Below are 19,599 nucleotides of genomic sequence, written 5' to 3' on the forward strand. Positions count from 1 at the left end.
CTGTTAGCATTACATTTAATTTGGAAGCTCTTTTTATATCTACATTATTCTATTGAAAGTAATGTTTGTACTGGGAAAACTACTCCCTCGAGTCAGACTCAATCCAAATGCGGTTTACAACATTACCATTTAGGATCAAGCCTGGTACTCTTGTCATCTGTTCTGGATCCTTTTGAAGATTGGGTGTGACATGGAAGAAAGGTCATCTCTCTTCCCCCCACCCCTCTTTCTTTAGTGAACTGCTAACCACATTATTTCCATTGCACTCTGCCAACTCATACAAATGGGGGGAGGGAAAAAGAGGTAAGAGAAAACAGATAACTTCATTGTTAAGTGTACATTAGCTTAAAAAATACACTAAAACCTCAATCTGAACCAGGTTTGAAACTTTACCTATAATTTGCCTTTGTCTTGTGTTTTGTGTTGATAGCCATATGAAGTAAGAGAAACTGAACATGCCTCGCAGTCCAACATCAAGTGAAGATGAGATGGCACAAAGCTTTTCAGATTATTCTGTCGAATCTGAATCAGACAGCTCCAAAGAAGAAACTATTTATGATACTATCAGGGCTACATCAGAGAAACTAAGCAGCAGAATGGAAGACAATAGGAGCAACACATTAGTGATACGAATTATAATACCTGACCTACAGCAAACGGTAAGGGGAATTGCATTATAAGGTTTTTAAATGTTTGGCCAGATCCTCAGCTGGGGGTAAATTGAAGTCAATAGAGTATTTCAATTTCTACCACCTGAAGATCTGGCTTATTATGCTAAAAATTTCATAGTGCCCAAGACTGATGTCCTATTTTGTTTCGACCTCCACAGTTATGACCCAAATGAGACACCAGAATGGGTGTTTGTCCTAAAGAGATTATACTGACAGGCAGCCTAACCAATATAGCTAGTCTCACATATGTACTTGATGCTGTGACCTTATGTCTAAAGTGTTTTTAAGAAGGGTCAGACCAGGGAAGTTTCAGAAGGTTTGTGAATGGCTGAGAACAAGAAGAGCTAGAGAACTATAACCACAGTGGAACACAGAGATTGAAAACAGAATGCAGATGTCATCTCTAAAACTGCCTGGCACCTCACCATCTTTTACATTTTCTCTTCCCATGACACTGTAGAGAACTGTTTGTTAGCTTGTGGATGTGACCTTGAGGTGATGGTGAGATGCTCACCAAAATCTCTTCCCCACCCCAACCCCCACCTTACCAAAAAAAAAAAAAGAGAGAGAGAGAAGGAGACAGGTATGGATAGATCCCTCCTGCTGTTGCCATCCATCCCATCAGGCCTGCACCATCCTCAGCACATTCAGCTTGGGGAAGCTGCATAAAAATGGTGTTGGAGATGGCTGCCTGGACCCCACATTCCTGCTGCCCATCTGGGTACACATGCTATTTAAAGGTGACCTGGAGGGGAAACATAAAACATGCCCCCCTGGGCGGTTGGGATCATTGTGGTTTCATAAATACAAACTACCTACCCTTCCCTGCTCCCCAACTGTTACATTAGCTATAATGATCTCATCTTGGAGAATTTCCTGGGAATTAATGATTGACTTTACCTAGGACTGTGAGCTGTCCTAGTTTATGATTAATTCCTTGGATAATATTGGGCCTTCTTGAGCACTGTTTCCTAAATTAGCATTTTGATAGTTGACAGTAGGCATCACACTTTTTAAATTTATTTTTATTTTCAATTATGATTTTATAAATAAATTCTGTTCTGCAGACACGTGCTATGTCATTTCATGCTGCCATTTAGGGTATATGCATGTTAAAAGCTGAAACTATTTCTTCCTTTTTTTTTTCAATGAAGCAGTAGAATATAGAAGTCCTGTCTGGACTAGGGTTGCCAACTTTGTTTAATATTTAAAAACTGGACGTTCCAGCAGGAGTGCCAGAACCTCCCTTGCCCGCCTCTTCCCCTGAGGCTGTGCCCCTGCCCCGAGGCCCCGCCAGGCCCTGCCTCTTCCCCCTGAGGCCCTGCCCCCTGTTTGCTCCTCTTCCTCCTCCCACCCCCATCACTTGCTGCTCTTCTCCTCTTTCCTTCCCCCCTCCCGCCCAGTTCGGAAGGGACTCACCTGTGAAGCTGGGGCTGGGAGCTGCAGCTGGCCGACACAGCTAGGAGGTAGTCCTGGCTGAGATGGGGCTGGTGCGAGTGATGACCTGGCATCTTCCCTACCTGCAGTAACCATATTTTTGGTGTCCTGTCAGTAGATCTGATCGGACACTGTGAAGTCCCCTGTTTGACCGGACTTTCTGGTTGAAAACTGGGCACCCGGCCATCCTAGTCTGGAAGCTGACAGGGCGAGGTTAATTCTCTCTTCTTAATAGAGGAAGGCTCTTAGGCTATGACTACACTAGAGAGCTTACACTGGCGCAGCTGCACCGATGCAGCTGCGCTGCTGTAGTGCTGCTAGTGCAGATGCTCTGAACCGATGGGAGAGAGCTCTCTTGTCGACTTAATTACTCCAGCCTCTGTGAGCGGCAGATGCTATGTTGGCAGGAGAAGCTCTCCCACTGACAGCGCTATCCACACCAGCGCTTAGGTCGATGTAACTTTTTCACACCCTTGAGTGACATAACTTACACCAACTGAAGCTGTAGTGTGTACCCAACCAAAAAAATTGAAAAAAAATATTTGCTTCCGGTCAACCCAAAACGAACATTTTTCAAATTTTTCAGCAAAATAAAAAAGTCAAAAAAATGTTGCTTCACGTCAAACTTGTTTAAACTGAAATGAAACATTTCATTTTATTTGAGGTTTTTTATCTTTTAAAAAAATAAAATGGAAATAAAATTTGAAAAAAAAATAGCCATTTCAAATTCAAAAATCTATACATTTCATTTTGAAAAATTCAAACAGAAACATCTTGAATGGTTTGGATTGTGCGGAGTGGGGGTGGGGAAACAATTTAGTAAATTTAATGTGAATTTTCAAAATGTTTAGGCCCACCTGAGTGCATTTTTTGGAAAAATGAAGTTTTGTCCAAAAATTTTACTCAGCTCTAATCTAAGTACTTATGTGCGCCCCATCACTGCCAAACCACTTTAGGTACCTAAATAAAGGCCAGATTTTTACAAGTGTTCAGCACCCAGCTGTTCCTCCTGTGACATTTGTGGCCAGGTTATTCTGAAAGTCTGGCCCTAATGATGGACCCCAAGCTCTTTTTAAAATTTCAGCCCAAGGTCACATAAATCTGTGGTGGAGTTGAGCATTGTGCCCAAATCCTCTGGCTTTCTAGAACACTGCTTTAAACATGCAACCATCCCCTGTTCCTGCTTCCACTGAAGTCAATGGCAGAACTCCCATTGACTTGTATGGTACAGGATTAGGTTGTATACTGTTTAATGATTGGGTTCTAAGAAGGGGAAGTGCTATGGGGTGTTGGATCTTGAGTAAGAAAAGGAGGTTCTCTAGGAAGGAGCAGGAGCTGAGGAGAGCCAGGGTGGTTTTGCTGTTTTACTCTGGAACTTGGTTGCATTGAGCCTGCAGACTTTTGTTTTGGATTTGGCAGACGGAAGTCCTGTTGTGTTTGACACTTAAATGGATCATTTGTAAAAATATTTATGGCTTGCAATAAAGTCCCCCACTGTGGTTTTTAGAGTCTACCTTGGCATGACTAGAACTCTATTCCTGCTCCCACCAGCCTATCTTTTGATTAAAATGGCTACATCAAGTCAGTTTTACGCTTAATTGTTGTTACACCTTAATTGTATTGGTGCTTTGCAGCATGGCTCTAGATTTTTATTGTTTAATGACTTAGGCCCCAGAACTTTGATCTGATCTGAGCAGGCAGATTCCTACACCTGAGCATAGCCCCACTGTCCTGACCACTTAAAAATGTTTAAATTTATTAACTCTGGACCGAAAATGGATTTGTGAATATGGGCCATTTTGCTGCATTCGTAGAACTGCATTGCCTGCTAATAGCTTTGTTACAACACAAAATCCTCTTCATGTGAATGGTCGAAACTGACTATTTTGCTTTTTTTAGCAGTGACATTTCAAAGGCTTATATAAAGGTGTTGATGAGGTGCTCCTGCTTTGCTTTGCTGTTACTTTGTTGTCGTAGATTTAATTTAGCTTTTTTATTTTGTCCATGCCTATTTCCATCTCCCACACATTTCAGTTCTCAATAGACACTGTAGTATTACTAAAGGATTTGAATTCCATGTAACAGTGCTCCTTTGCTATTAAAGAGTGCTAGAAAGATACTAGCTGTGTTGAAGAGCTCTCAGTTTATGAATTATTTCTGATATGTAACAATAATAAAATTATTTGATAACCCTTTCTACTTCTAGTCCTACCCATCTCAAAACACTTTATAAACATTAATGGACCAGATGCAGCTTTCAATTACTCCAGATTAGGGCTGGTTGAAAAATTTCCATCAAAACTTTTTTTCAACAGAAGATTAGGTTTTCGATGAAACAATAATTTCATCAGAAAGTATCTGCTTTCCTCAAAATGTTCATGTTTTTGTACGGGAAAAAAACTCCAAAATGTTCCGGGTTTGGGTTTTTGTTCTTCCAACAAAAATGAATTTTTTCTCATTTTCATCAAAAATGTACATAAAAATAAACCCAATTTTCCAAACAACTGTAACTCCAGATGTACACTAGCAGTGAGATCAAAAGTAAGCCCAATATATTAAATACCAGTGTGAGGGTAGGACTGCATTATTGTTTCCATTTTACAGGCCAGGAAACTGAGACTTAGAAAGATTAAGTGAAGTGCCTTAAGTTACACTTAAAGGCTGTGGCAGAGCCAGGAATAGATTTCAAATCTCCAGTTCTGTATTTTAGCTACAAGCCAAACACAATCTTCTACCCCACTCCCTATATAATTACAATTACTTTAGCAGAAAAGATGTTTTAAAATTATACTGCTTAATAAAAGGAGAACAAAATTGCATCAAATTACTTTTGTGTTTTTGTTCTTGACTATCATTTCAGAATCAAGGTTCAGACTAAATCAGTTTAAAAAAAAAGCTAATTTCAGGACTTTGAGTAAATGGCTGATTTTCTATTTTTAACAAAGGCTTATCCTTTTTCTACATTGACTATGTGTTCATCACTTTTATTTCATTGCGCATGTTAGATCAAACATTGAACATCATAGGGAAAGATGTGTTATTGTAGAAAAACTTGTAAATTTTCACCAGCTCTGTGAAATTTACCTTCCTATGCTTTTATTCTGACCTGGAACTCTAACATGCTTTGTCAGCTGTAGTGGCATAAATATTGTAAGCCTTGAAAAGGCTTCAGCAAACTCACTGAAGCTTATAAGTAGTTCTGTTTTTCAACTGCTACATTAGTTCTTTGTCTAGATGAAATCACTATTTATTGTAATATATAGTAATTTCTTGTTGTCTCTGTTCATTGTCTCTGTTATTTGAGGAATATGTTATCCTTACTGCGTGTGTGTAACACACATTACAGCAAGTGGAGATTGTGTTCACACCAAGAAAAGGCATTAAACTCAGTATATAAAATAATTTCTGAGATCATTGCTAGTACCAAGGAAATGGAGGGCACAGACTGCTTAAACACAATTTACACATATGCAGCACAATGATGACAAAAAACTGTTTTATTTTGGTTGCACAGACAGAAAAAGAAGAAGCCAGGAATGCAAAATGTATGGGTTCAAGAGCCACATTAACTCAGCCATGTTGTACTTCCTGTATATTTTAGGGTAGATATTTTATGACAAAAATAGTATAATGCAATGGGCCACACTGTATTTGGCCTTTGAGTGAGTATATAGTGGAGGGAAAGTTGTGAAGAATCTCCCCTGCTGCCCTTAAGCCGTTTGTGTCGAAGCAGGGCACAGTTGTAATCTCTTTGGGGAAGGGACTGTCATTTACTATGCCCTGGTCTACACGGGTGGGGGGGGGGGAAGGAGGGGGAACGATCTATGTTAAGCAACTTCAGCTATGTGAATAACGTAGCTGAAGTCGACGTACTTAGATCTACTCACCGCAGTGTCTTCACTGCAGTGAGTCGACTGCTGACGCTCCCCTGTCGACTCTGCCTCTGCCTCTCAACCTGGTGGACTACAGGAGTCAACGGGAGAGTGCTCGGGGGTTGATTTATCGCATCTAGACTAGATGCGATAAATTGACCCCCGCTGGATCGATCGCTGCCCACTGATCCGGCAGGTAGTATAGACATACCCTATGTGTCTGTGCAGCGTTTAGCACAATGAGGTCTCCAACCTGCTCAAGACCTCTCTAGATATTATTGCAATAGAAATAAATAATAATAATTGCAATCTTTGCATTTTCTTGACTATGGGGAGTATTCCCTGCTAGTGTCCTGGGGTGCGGACAGGGCCGGCCCACAACATTTTGGCATCTGAGGTGGTGAGCTCAAATGATGCCCCCATCCCCCCTCGCTTGGGCCAAAACTTTGAAAGGTCTCAATTCTGCTTTCTTCCTGTTCTACTCCTCTCATGGTACTGCTCTGCTACCTACCCCAATAAAGGAGAACTAACAACTTAAAATACCTTGTTCAAAAATGTTAAGTAACACTTAACTTTCAAACGCCTGAACAGCAAATGTAACTTTTCTTGTCTGCATAGTAAACACTGGCATTTTTATCTGTTTGAATAATCAAAACAGTGCTTTCCGTGCCTTCTTGGTTGCAAAGATTTGAACTGCGTCCTGAAGGTCCACAGTCTGGGCCAGCTCATGCTCTATTGAGACAGCTGCAAGGCCGACCAGCCTCTCCTGTGTCATTGTGAAGCGTAGATGTGTTTTTATTAACTTCAGCTTGGAGAAGCTGCGTTCTCCACTGGCAACTGTTACAGGAAGTGTCAGAAGTATGCGCAGAGCAACAAAAGCATTTGGAAAGAGGGTGGACATCTTATTCATAGATTCATAGATTCTAGGACTGGAAGGGACCTCGAGAGGTCATCGAGTCCAGTCCCCTGCCCGCATGGCAGGACCAAATACTGTCTCGACCATCCCTGATAGACATTTATCTAACCTACTCTTAAATATCTCCAGAGATGGAGATTACACAACCTCCCTAGGCAATTTATTCCAGTGTTTAACCACCCTGACAGTTAGGAACTTTTTCCTAATGTCCAACCTAGACCTCCCTTGCTGCAGTTTAAGCCCATTGCTTCTTGTTCTATCCTGAGAGGCTAAGGTGAACAAGTTTTCTCCCTCCTCCTTATGACACCCTTTTAGATACCTGAAAACTGCTATCATGTCCCCTCTCAGTCTTCTCTTTTCCAAACTAAACAAACCCAATTCTTTCAGCCTTCCTTCATAGGTCATGTTTTCAAGACCTTTAATCATTCTTGTTGCTCTTCTCTGTACCCTTTCCAATTTCTCCACATCTTTCTTGAAATGCGGTGCCCAGAACTGGACACAATACTCCAGCTGAGGCCTAACCAGAGCAGAGTAGAGCGGAAGAATGACTTCTCGTGTCTTGCTCACAACACACCTGTTAATACATCCCAGAATCATGTTTGCTTTTTTTGCAACAGCATCACACTGTTGACTCATATTTAGCTTGTGGTGCACTATAACCCCTAGATCCCTTTCTGCCGTACTCCTTCCTAGACAGTCTCTTCCCATTCTGTATGTGTGAAACTGATTTTTTCTTCCTAAGTGGAGCACTTTGCATTTGTCTTTGTTAAACTTCATCCTGTTTAACTCAGACTATTTCTCCAATTTGTCCAGATCATTTTGAATTCTGACCCTGTCCTCCAAAGCAGTTGCAATCCCTCCCAGTTGCAGTTTGGTATCATCCGTAAACTTAATAAGCGTACTTTCTATGCCAATATCTAAGTCGTAATAATATCTTATTTGTGCACATATATTCCAGAACAGCCTTTGGAGTTGATCCTGCTGAAATGTATCTTGAAAGCTTTCAGTTCATCACCTAAATCACTCGCATCAATATTGCGCATGTCATCATGTGTCAACACTGTCTCTAGTGCCCTGCATTGCTGGTGTAGGTCTTCTTCAGGTATAGTGAGGAGTTTTGGAATATCATAAACATCCCAAATATACTGCTGTGTTCCTTGAGCTGCATGAAACGTTCTTCAACTGACTGTATTGCACAGTCTAGCACCTGGTTAAAGAATTCAATTTTGAATTGCTGTTTGGGGTCTCTTATGGGATTATCCCGTGCCTCGTAATCAAAATGTCGTCTTCTTCAGTGATGCTTGTATTCTTGAATGGGTGGGAAAATAGCTTCAGTGTGAAGTTCCTCTGCCAACTTCTGTGCACTCTTCAGAATGTTTTGAAATCTCTCATCTGACTGGTAAGACTGTAGGTATGACTTTTTTTTGTCCAGTTGTTCCATTGCTCCAGATATATTAAGGTCAACACCTTGGAGTCTCTTGCTTACAACATTTATTTCAAACAGTATGTCATGCCACAACACTAAGCCACACAGAAATTTGAAGTTATGTATGTTTCTGGTGATTCCATTTCCCTCTGCCTCTGTTCTCCCACAAACAGTTCCGGTCATAGCATTATCCTCCATAATGGCAACTATGGCATCATCTATCTTCCCAATTTGCTGTTTGATAGGCTTTATTGCCTCCACTCGACTTTCCCATCGTGTGGCACTCAGTGGTTGTTCCCAGATGTTGCTTCAAAATTTGCCATCCAGGAGTTGATGCAGAGAAAGATACACAGATGCTTTGAATTACATCAAAAAATTCAGCAGCCTCACTAGAAACTGATGCTGCACTACTGACCACCAAGTTCAATGAATGAGAATTGCATAGGACAAAAAAAAGCTCAAGGGTTTAACTCTCAGATCCGTGTCTGCACTCCTCTGTTCTTTCCTCTCACATTGGCACCATTATCGTAGCCCTGACCTCTGATGTCAGCTATCGCAATTCCCCTATCTTCCAGTTTTTTAAGAAGCACATTTGTCATACCAGCTCCTGTAGTATCATCAATGTCAATAAATTCTAGAAAATGCTCTCTGACAGTCACCATTGCAGGGACATTTTCACTAGGTTCTGTTGTTGTTACAAAACGCACCATTAAAGTCATTTGTTCCATATGGCTGATGTCAGGTGTGCAGTCCAGAATAACAGAGTAATATCTTGCTGACTTCAGATCTGCCACAATCTTCTGTTTGACTTCTGTTGCCAGTAACTGTATGATCTCATTTTGAATTGCTTTTCCAAGGTAGTGGTGTGTATACATTTCTTGGGTGGTGACTCTTCTTAGATGCTCCTGGAATACAGCATCAAACTCAGCCATCAGCTTCACAATTTTAAGGAAGTTTCCATTGTTTGGCACATTCAGCTGATCTGAAGTGCCACGCAGTGCTAGGTTTTGGGTAGCAAGCAGTCTCACAATGGCAATGAGACTTTTCAGAATATTTTGCCAGTAAAGAGACTCTGATGCAAGCTTCTCTTGATGCTAATCATCTATGGTGGCCTTTAACCTTAATCTCATCTCAAGCTCTTTCCACCTATTCATAGATTCATAGATTCTAGGACTGGAAGGGACCTCGAGAGGTCATCGAGTCCAGTCCCCTGCCCTCATGGCAGGACCAAATACTGTCTAGACCATCCCTGATAGACATTTATCTAACCTACTCTTGAATATCTCCAGAGATGGAGATTCCACAACCTCCCTAGGCAATTTATTCCAGTGTTTAACCACCCTGACAGTTAGGAACTTTTTCCTAATGTCCAACCTAAACCTCCCTTGCTGCAGTTTAAGCCCATTGCTTCTTGTTCTATCCTGAGAGGCTAAGGTGAACAAGTTTTCTCCCTCCTCCTTAGGACACCCTTTTAGATACCTGAAAATTGCTATCATGTCCCCTCTCAGTCTTCTCTTTTCCAAACTAAAGAAACCCAATTCTTTCAGCCTTCCTTCATAGGTCATGTTCTCAAGACCTTTAATCATTCTTGTTGCTCTTCTCTGGACCCTCTCCAATTTCTCCACATCTTTCTTGAAATGCAGTGCCCAGAACTGGACACAATACTCCAGTTGAGGCCTAACCAGGGCAGAGTAGAGCGGAAGAATGACTTCTCGTGTCTTGCTCACAACACACCTGTTAATACATCCCAGAATCATGTTTGCTTTTTTTGCAACAGCATCACACCGTTGACTCATATTTAGCTATGGAATGCTCTATGGTGATTTGCTGTGTTCTCATGGCATGCGAGATTTCTAGCCAGATTTTTCCAGTCCTTTGTTCCCATGGAACCCTGTAAGCGTGCGGACTCACCCCTGCGTCGCCTTCTGCTGGTCTCTGTCGGGAATTAGCTCGTCCAGCTTCCGGAGCGCCCTCTGCAGGCCGGTGAGCCACCTTACCACTGGCCCCCGTGTCCCTCCCAGGACCCCAGTGCCCCTATCTCTGGGATGCTGCCCCTCTGGCAGTAACCCCTCGGTTTCGGGGTCTCCCCACCCAGGGGAACCCTCACCCCCTATCACCACCTTGCCTCAGTATAAGACTACTGCCAGTCAGCAACTAGCCCCCGTTCCCTGGTGCAGACTGCAGTGTTTGCCACTCATCACTGGCAAGGGGGTTTGGACCTGCTGCCTTTGCCTACCTCTGGGCTGCCCTCTGCAACCCCCAGTAGCTATTAGCCTTATGCTAGGCCGCAGCCTGGGGCCCCGGCTCCTCTGCGTTTCCCCAGACCTGCTCTACTCAGGTACCCTGTCTCTAGCTCCCTGAAGCCAGGCCCGTCTCCCTCTACAGCTAGAGAGAGACTGCTGAGCTTCTGGCTCCCAGCCTCTTATATAGGGGCCAGCTGGGCTCTGTTTGGGGCGTGGCCGCCGCTCTGCCTGCTTCCCCCAATCAGCCCAGGGGCTGTTTTCTCCTGCCACAGCCCTTTCCTAGGGCTGTTTTAAGCCCCTCAGGGCAGGAGTGGGTGTCCACCCCGCTACAAACTCAATGTGGCTGGAACATTAGACTGGAAGAGTTTGCAACAAAAACAGCAAAAACAGTATACAGCATTCTGGGTTTTTGAGTATATAAGCCCTGGCCTCTGCACTTTGTCACCATTGGGGATTTCACGCCAGTAATGTGTTGGATGGAAACTTCTATTTTCATTGTCTTTGGGGAACATGACGTTTTTCACTTGCTATGGCCCATGCAGTACAAGGAAGTCCCTCAGGCTACTGCTCAAGTGGGTCCACAGTCCTGGATCATCTAGGCTTAAGGAACTAAACTCAGCAGCAGCTGTTTCTTGCATCTCCACCACACTCTTCTCTGATCTACACTTTTCTTCAGGAATGTGCATGGTTACATCCATTTGAGATGGAGATATGGATGCTGCAGTAGCTGCCAGGTCACCTGCACTCTGACTAACTGGAAGATCAGGCATCTCCTCACCACTCACATCCTCACTGGGGCCGGAAGGCTCACCGTGAACATTTGTGTCTATGTATCTCAACGGAGCTCCTTCCTGCTTAGATAGAAAAGCTTCTTTGTTTTCTTTCTTTTTCTGAACGCTGCCCCAGAAGGGTGTTTTCTTCTTTCACTCATGACTGCTGTTCTCTGCCAGCTATAGTGGCTCTCAACACTCAATTGAAGGGGACGAATAAGCAGGCTGGTAGCAGGGCCTGAGTGAGGGAAGATATCAGCATCTTAAGGCCCTAACTGGCTCCTACTACTTCAGTTGACTGCCTGTTCTCCTCAAGTGGGTTCAGGGAAGCAGCAGGAAACAGGAAGCTCCCTGAGAAGTTGGTGTTAATTAGTCCAGGCTCTTGGGGGTGCTAGAGAGGTACATAAGAGGCTCCTCCTCCTCTCTCTCCCTGCAGCTCCTGCTGCTTTCTGTTATTCTCTTACCTTTTCTCTTGCCTGCCTGTTATGTCTCTTGTGCCCTCCTTCCTCCAGCACTCCACCATCTCTGTGCATCTAGAGCAGAAAGAATACATATGGACCAGCAGCAGACACAATTTTCTACACTCTGGGTCCTAGTGGTGCCCCCCCCCACAGTTTGGCACCTGAGGTGGCCGCCTCAGTTCGCCTCATGGTAAGGCCAGCCATGAGTGCGGATCACCTTTAAAGAATGGGAAGCAAGTAGGATCAGGCCTCTCTTCCCAGTGGTGTTGGAGGAGAGAGTTTGCACCCTCTTAAGTGAAGGGGCAGCAGCAGACATTGTGTCTCTGCCTTTTTGGAAGTCCTGATTAGCACCTCATTGGGAGGTTGGTTAACTTCACTGACCACTGTAGTGCAGTATGTGAAGACAAGGCCAGAGATACTGAAATAGTGCTGCAAATGTTGTGAGAGGCTGGACAGCAAAGAGTTTAAGTAATCTATTAGCCAGCCAGAAGCAGAAAAGTGTTAATGGGCTGCTCTACCTTGAATGGTCCCTTATAATGTGATAGGTTTCAGAGGGGTATAATATGTGGGTATAATATGGGGTAAAATATGTGGTAACTACTTATGATGAACAATCTGTTCAACTTTGCATTTGCTGTGACACTGACAGTTCCTTTTCCAGACCTGAAGAAGAGCTCTGTGTGGCTCAAAAGCTTGTCTCTCTCACCAACAATAGATTCAATAGAAGATATTACCTCACCCACCTTGTCTCTCGGAGCAGAAAAGACAGAGTGCAAGCAGGATTTGTTCTGGGGTGAGCCCTTGTGGAAGGAAGTGGTTATTGCAGATTAGAAAGAGGGTTGATAATGGACAGAGAAGTGAAAACTATTTTAGAAAAGGGAAAAGTTAATTGGAAACTATTTTAAATAGGAAGCAGCTCCACATTGTTAAACATAATCACAGTGGAACCTAGGAAATTCCTTACATGGAAAACTGGCTTTATTTTATAGAGAATAGGGTTTGAAAATCTGTGATGTAAAAGAACTGTAAAGCAATATTAAGTCTTACTTATTTGAGCCATAAGTTAAGAGCAGTCTGAATACAATGTGTCTTATGTGAGAGGCAGTTAGTATCTATAATACTCTCCAGAGCTTTTATAGAGAGCACATGGTGCCCGATTTTAGACCAAAAATCTGGTCAAAAAGAAGACCTAGCAGTGTCCAGTCAGATGTACTGACCATACAAAAATCCAGATACTGCAGGGCGAGGGGAGATTCCAGATCATTAACCTACGCCAGCCCCTGCTTAGCCAGTGCGGTCTCCAACCTGCAGCCAGGCTCCTTGTCAGGCTGCAGCATCTCCCATGCTCCCAGAGCAGAGGGAGCCTAGGTAAGGGAGGGAGGGAGGTGGAGATGATCCAGTGAGCGACATGGGAGGAGGGAAGAGAAGCAAGTGATGGAGGCGGGGTCTTGGGGGGAAAGGGGAGCAGGGGCAGAGACTTGGAGGAAGAGGTGGAGAAGGAGATGGGGCCTCGAGGAAAGAGGCAGAGCAGGGACGGGGCATTGGGGGAAGAGGCAGAGAAGGGGCGGGGCCTCACGGTCCAATTATGATTCTATGATCCTATGAGCAATTAGAAAGGTGGCAATCCTGGAGCCAAGGTTCTGGAATAGTAAAGTATCTCATTTTACCCAACATCTGATCATAGAATCATAGAATATCAGGGTGGGAAGGGACCTCAGGAGGTCTTCTAGTCCAACCCCCTGCTCAAAGCAGGACCAATACCCAACTAAATCATCCCAGCCAGGGCTTTGTCAAGCCTGACCTTAAAAACCTCTAAGGAAGGAGATTCCACCACCTCCCTAGGTAACCCATTCCAGTGCTTCATCATCCTCCTAGTGAAAAAGTTTTTCCTAATATCCAACCTAAACCTCCCCCACTGCAACTTGAGACCATTACTCCTTGTTCTGTCATCTGGTACCACTGAGAACAGTCTAGATCCATCCTCTTTGTAACCCCCTTTCAGGTAGTTGAAAGCAGCTATCAAATCCCCCCTCATTCTTCTCTTCTGCAGACTAAACAATCCCAGTTCCCTCAGCCTCTCCTCATAAGTCATGTGCTCCAGTCCCCTAATCATTTTTGTTGCCCTCTGCTGGACTCTCTCCAATTTTTCCACATCCTTCTTGTAGTGTGGGGCCCAAAACTGGACACAGTACTCCAGATGAGGCCTCACCAATGTCGAATAGAGGGGAATGATCACGTCCCTCGATCTTCTGGCAATGCCCCTACTTATACAGCCCAAAATGCTGTTAGCCTTCTTGGCAACAACACACACTGTTGACTCATATCCAGCTTCTCGTACACTGTAACCCCTAGGTCCTTTTCTGCAGAACTGCTTCCTAGCCATTCGGTCCCTAGTTTGTAACAGTGCATGGGATTCTTCCATCCTAAGTGCAGGACTCTGCACTTGTCCTTGTTGAACATCATCAGGTTTCTTTTGGCCCAATCCTCTAATTTGTCTAGGTCCCTCTGTATCCTATCCCTACCCCACAAGCGTATCTACCACTCCTCCCAGTTTAGTGTCATCTGCAAACTTGCTGAGAGTGCAGTCCACACCATCCTCTAGATCATTAATGAAGATATTGAACAAAACTGGCCCCAGGACCGACCCTGCTATTCCTCTTTGTAAAACATCATGTTCCCTGAATCTTTTGCTGTTTCTCTTTTTTAATGTATAGCTTCCCCTAACCAGGCTAAAACCTTTCGCCACTGTGACCTGAAAGTTGTGCAGTGTGGCGGAGGTTTATATTTGCATGGTTATCATTATTTATTATTTGTATTGCAGTCGCGCCTAGGAGTGGCATGAGGAGTGTAGTACTCTCTCTCCCTTTCAACAGGAGATGTTTGATCATTCACAAAAATCATGTGGAGTCCTCTTTTAGATATTAGTTTAATAATTTATAGCTGGAACGTGAATTAAAATAATATTCCCAGTGCAGTCTCCCTCACCCCCTTCCAGCCCTGATTTCTACATCATTTACTGTATGAGTCATTGCTGAGAAGGTGGATATTACTTCTCCAATGCCATTCTTTCTGTTAAATCAAATGTTTTTATCTTAGCAAGTAGAGCTGGACTAAGGGCAGGTCTACACTTAAAACACTGCATTGGTTCAGCTGCACTGCTGAAGCACATAAGTGAAGATGCTCCTATGCAGACGGGAGAGCTTCTCCCATCGGTGTATTTAATCCTCCTTCCTGAGAGGTGGTAGCCATGTCAGTGGGAGACGCTCTCCCATCGACATAGCGCTGTCTACAGGGGGGGTTAAGTCAGTATAACTACATCATGTGGAGGTGTGGATTTTTCACATCCCGGCGTGACGTAGTTATACCAATACAGGATTATACTTTAGATGTGACCTAATGGAACGTCTACACTTAAAATGCTACAGTGTAGACACTACCTACACTGACAGGAGGGATTCTCCCGTTAGCCTAGGTAATCCATCTCCATCGACCAAACGAACAGGCATTGACGAAATTGTTAAGGCTTGTCATATATGGCAATAATACAGGCCAAGTCAAGTGAAAGAGCTCATATTGGTGGCACAGGAAAAATTTCTTTTTGTTGGCTGGGAAAAAAATATGCACTTGCCCTAGACTGTATTATTCTCACTTCCCTGAGATAGCCTTACTAGAAGATACTACCACTAAACAAGTGATTGAGTATATAAAATCAAATGCTTTTTGTTCTATAATAATGCCATGAACAAAAACCCTCTGTACAAACAACTGTTACACTTTCAAAACCCAGATGTATGAAACAGCCCTTTAAGATGTGAGAATCAAGACCCCAAATGAGAGAGACAACAATAAATAAAAGCAGGAAGCTTGAACTGGTGTATAGTCAATTTCTTCCGCACAGCTTGGGTTTTCCATAGCATTGATTAGTTCATGGAAGATAGGTCCATCAATGGCTATTAGCCAGGATGGGCAGGGATGCAACACCACGGGGGGGAGGGATAGCTCAGTGGTTTGAGCATTGGCCTGCTAAACCCAGGGTTGTGAGTTCAATCCTTGAGGGGGCCATTTAGGGAACTGGGGTAAAAATCTGTCTGGGGATTGGTCCTGCTTTGAGCAGGGGGTTGGACTAGATGACTTCCAGAGGTCCCTTCCAATCCTGATATTCTATGATTCTATGCTCTGATTGTCCCTAGCTTCTGTTTACCAGAAGCTGGGAATGGATGACAGGGGAAGGATCACTTGATGATCGCCTGTTCTGTTCATTCCCTCTGAAGCACCTGGCATTGGCCGCTTTTGGAAGACAGGATACTGGGCTAGATGGAACATGGTCTGACCCAGTATGGTTGTTCTTATGTTTTTAGTTTAATCATTTTATAATTTCTGGTGCCAGTGTTCAAGCAGTGAAATAACACCAGTTTCCCATGGGATGTGTACAGATTTCTGTGTAAATAATGATATATCCTATAATGTGTTATATTTTAAAGAATAAATCCACTCTTTGCCTCTTTCATGTGTGCCCTTCACTGAAGTGTGAAAAACACTGTAAAGTGCTTACCTAAAGCGCAAAGTTCTCTGCTCCAGTACAAAGTATTCACTGAAAATGGAAATCTGCTCTCGCAACCTATTGTCCCTGCCGTTTCCTGAAGCAAAGCAATATTGAGTGGGAAGTGGGGTGGGAGCTGAGTGAGGTAGCAGAACAATTTTGTGGAAGGTAAGGGAACAGAGACTGGTAGTGCTCAAAGAACTGTTTGCAGTCTTTTGCATTGATCCTGCTGTCCCTTCCGCCAACACACACTCCCCTGGAAGTGAAGTGAAGTGAAAGAAAAGGTTTGTGAAAGGTTCCATAGGATAAGCTGTCTGGTGTTCCTTGTTTTGATCCAATCCAAGAAGCTTTGCCTGGCTTGTTGAGGAGAAAGGTTCAACTCGGACAGTGAATTCCGTTAACACCTGTGAGGAGTTGAAGTGAGTTGCCTTTGGTGGAATGAGAGTGTTCCTGCTCCTGAGACGTCCCTCTGTTTAGGTTTAGAGAAATTTTGGGTCTGCAATTGCTTTATGCAGGTCTCATATAACCTGAAACTTCAGCTTAGGATCTCTGTGTTAGACTGTATTTTATAAGAAGCACTCAGTTTGCTGTCCCCATAGAGTTTTAACCGCTGCTTCTATTTAAAATTATTTCCTGTTTTACTGCACCTTCTAGCTGCACCTATCTGCCAACATGGATCCATTTGAATGTAGAACTGTCAAAAATCTTAGTTGAAGCGTGCATGTTCTAGCAGGAATGCCAAGGGCACATTCTAAGGCCTCAGGGATCTGGGGGAATGAGCATTGTAGGACATTTGAAGTGTTGAGGAGTAATTGCACTCATTTTTTTTGGTGTAAGCTATATGCCATCCTGGAATTGTTCTTAGATTCAGAGTGGTGCTGGTTGTATTCACAACCTCATTGAGAACTGGAAGCACTAATTGCTTATATCAGATCCAGTTGCTAGTAAATAGGTGACACTAAAAACCAGATCAATACCACCAAGGCCCTTCATAGACATCAACTAGCTACCTTCGTGGAATAAGGGTTACACGTGGATCTGCTCTGTAGACTCAAAGTTGGCATTGTTCAGTCTCAGTATTACAAGTCCCAATAATTCAAAATGATGAGTCACTCCCCTCCAAAAACTATAATCTTGATATTGACTTAAAAATTATGATGAATAAATATATCACTTTTTTCTTGGTCCATGTCATATTGTCTGCAGTGGCTTGCGACCGTGAGTGCCAACCTCAGAGCAAACTATCAAAAAGCAGGGCAGACTCCCCAAACTGGTTGTACATTCTATAATTAGATTTCACCAACCCAGTATACAAATGTGAACTCCTGAAGCACTATAACTGTCTTACCATGGAGTCACAGACTGTCCTTTTGAGCACTCCAGTCTACCTTGCCACCCATGCAAGCTGGACTTAGTGATAGTAGTTGACATACACAAATGATCACAAAAGATTCAGGTTCTTTCTAGTCCCAAGAGACCAGTCATTTACCCCAGTTCAATTTGTATCTCAAATCTCACAATGAAGACCATGCTTATAGCCATTAGCTAAGGATTATTAACTAAGGATTTATTAACTAAGAAAAAGAAATGAGAGAGTTATTTACAGGTTAAAACAGGCAACATATATACACAAATGAGTTACAGTATATAGCTCCAAAAGGTGACAGAGTTGTAGTAATCTGTCAGCACTGAATGCCCTGGGGATATGTACTTTTGTTTCCTAGCTCCAGCCCTGTGAGAGACCATACAGCAGAGATGAAGAATTTTCATGTCAGCTATCTTTATTTCCTTCTTCCAGAATTCAAGCTCATGCGATGAACTTCCTTGTACGTAGCACCTTCATGGGTGTGAGAGGGCCGTTTACCCAGGGCTTGTCTACACTGGCAAGTTTCTGCGCAGTAAAGCAGTTTTTTGCGCTCAAACTGCAGATGTGGACACACTGCCAAGCCACTTTGTGCACAGAAACTGCTCAGTTGCAGCGCTGCAAAAAAACCACCTTGACGAGAGTCGTAAGGCTATTTGTGCAGAGGCTCCAGTGCTCTATTGCCAGTGTAGACATTTGATTGCTTTCTGTGATGTAATTGGCCTCCGGAGCTGTCCCATAATGCCTCAAGTGACTGCTCTGCTCATTGTTTTGAACTCAGCTGCCCTGGAGACATGCGCCCCTCCCCCTTCAAAGCACCGTTTCTGACAGCCTTTGGGTGCTGTGCTGATCTGCTCCAGGACACACAGCAAACCATTAATGTGGAATGCTCGGGCTGTTGAACATAGAGAGGTGTGTGTGTGTGTGTGCGCGCGCCCAGGGAGGGAGGCAGGGGCTTATGTCAGGGTTTCCTCTTCCCCCTGCCTCAGGACTGGTTGCTTCCTGCTGCTGTCTGAACTTACAAGACAGCATGCTGACACACTCTCTGTCCCCCAAAACACACTGCTCTCTCACCCCACATACTTCCTGTCACATACTCTTCTCTCCTCCCCCGCCCCACTTCAGTTGAAAAGCAGCCGGCAATGTAGTAGGATGCCTATGGAACTATTCGATTGGGAAATCTGCATCATGTGACGCTGTGCCTGCCCTATGAGGCATTGCAAACCCTTCCCAAAGCACCCTGTGGCCAGTTGCACAGTGGGATAGCTACCACAATGCACTGCTGTCTTTGCCATTGCAAGAGCTGCTAATGTGAATGCGCTCCAGTGTCACAAGGAGCACAGTGTGGACATGCAACGGCAGTTTAATTCCAGCATTTTAATAAAAGTGGTACAATTTGTGGCAAAGAAACTTGACAGTGTAGACATACCCTTAGTCTTCATATTGTGATGTTTCACAATGGCCCACTTACTTTTGATAGTCTTTCTTGATGAGCAGGAGAACCATTCTTTCTGCCTGGGTTACAAATTCAGAGCAGGCATTTGTATAGTTATAAAGCAAAGCTTCCATGTTACCTTATAGCATGGGATACAGACATTACATGTAAGATTAATACATAGAGCAACTTGCAGTCACTTCATAGAGACTAAACACATCTTTACAAGTCTAATATCTATCTTCAACAATACTAACATGTAGGTGAGCTGGACTGGTTTCCAGAAAAGAATTTATCAGTACTCAGCTGATGCCTACAGTCTGTGTTTGGGGGAAATTCAACTTCCCTCCATTTCTGTGTGATCATTTTGGGTTGAAAATTCAACCTTAAATGGACATGGATAAACGTGTCTCCCCACTGGCTGCTCAGATGGGGGGTCCACTTACCCTCGCCCAACCTGTATAT

The 19,599-nt window shown here is 43.6% G+C and overlaps 1 protein-coding gene across 1 annotated transcript in view; it reads left to right on the plus strand.

The window, feature by feature from the left end:
- The first annotated feature begins 455 nt into the window (after positions 1-455).
- Positions 456-19,599, plus strand: part of SHANK2 (SH3 and multiple ankyrin repeat domains 2) — a 569,301-nt gene continuing 550,157 nt past the window's right edge. The window contains exon 1 of the mRNA XM_065403513.1: positions 456-659. Coding sequence (XP_065259585.1) covers positions 456-659 — 204 coding nt within the window. The remainder of the gene's footprint in view (positions 660-19,599) is intronic.

The sequence above is a fragment of the Emys orbicularis genome, chromosome 4, assembly GCF_028017835.1.
Source record: "Emys orbicularis isolate rEmyOrb1 chromosome 4, rEmyOrb1.hap1, whole genome shotgun sequence".
Taxonomy (NCBI): Eukaryota; Metazoa; Chordata; order Testudines; family Emydidae; genus Emys; species Emys orbicularis.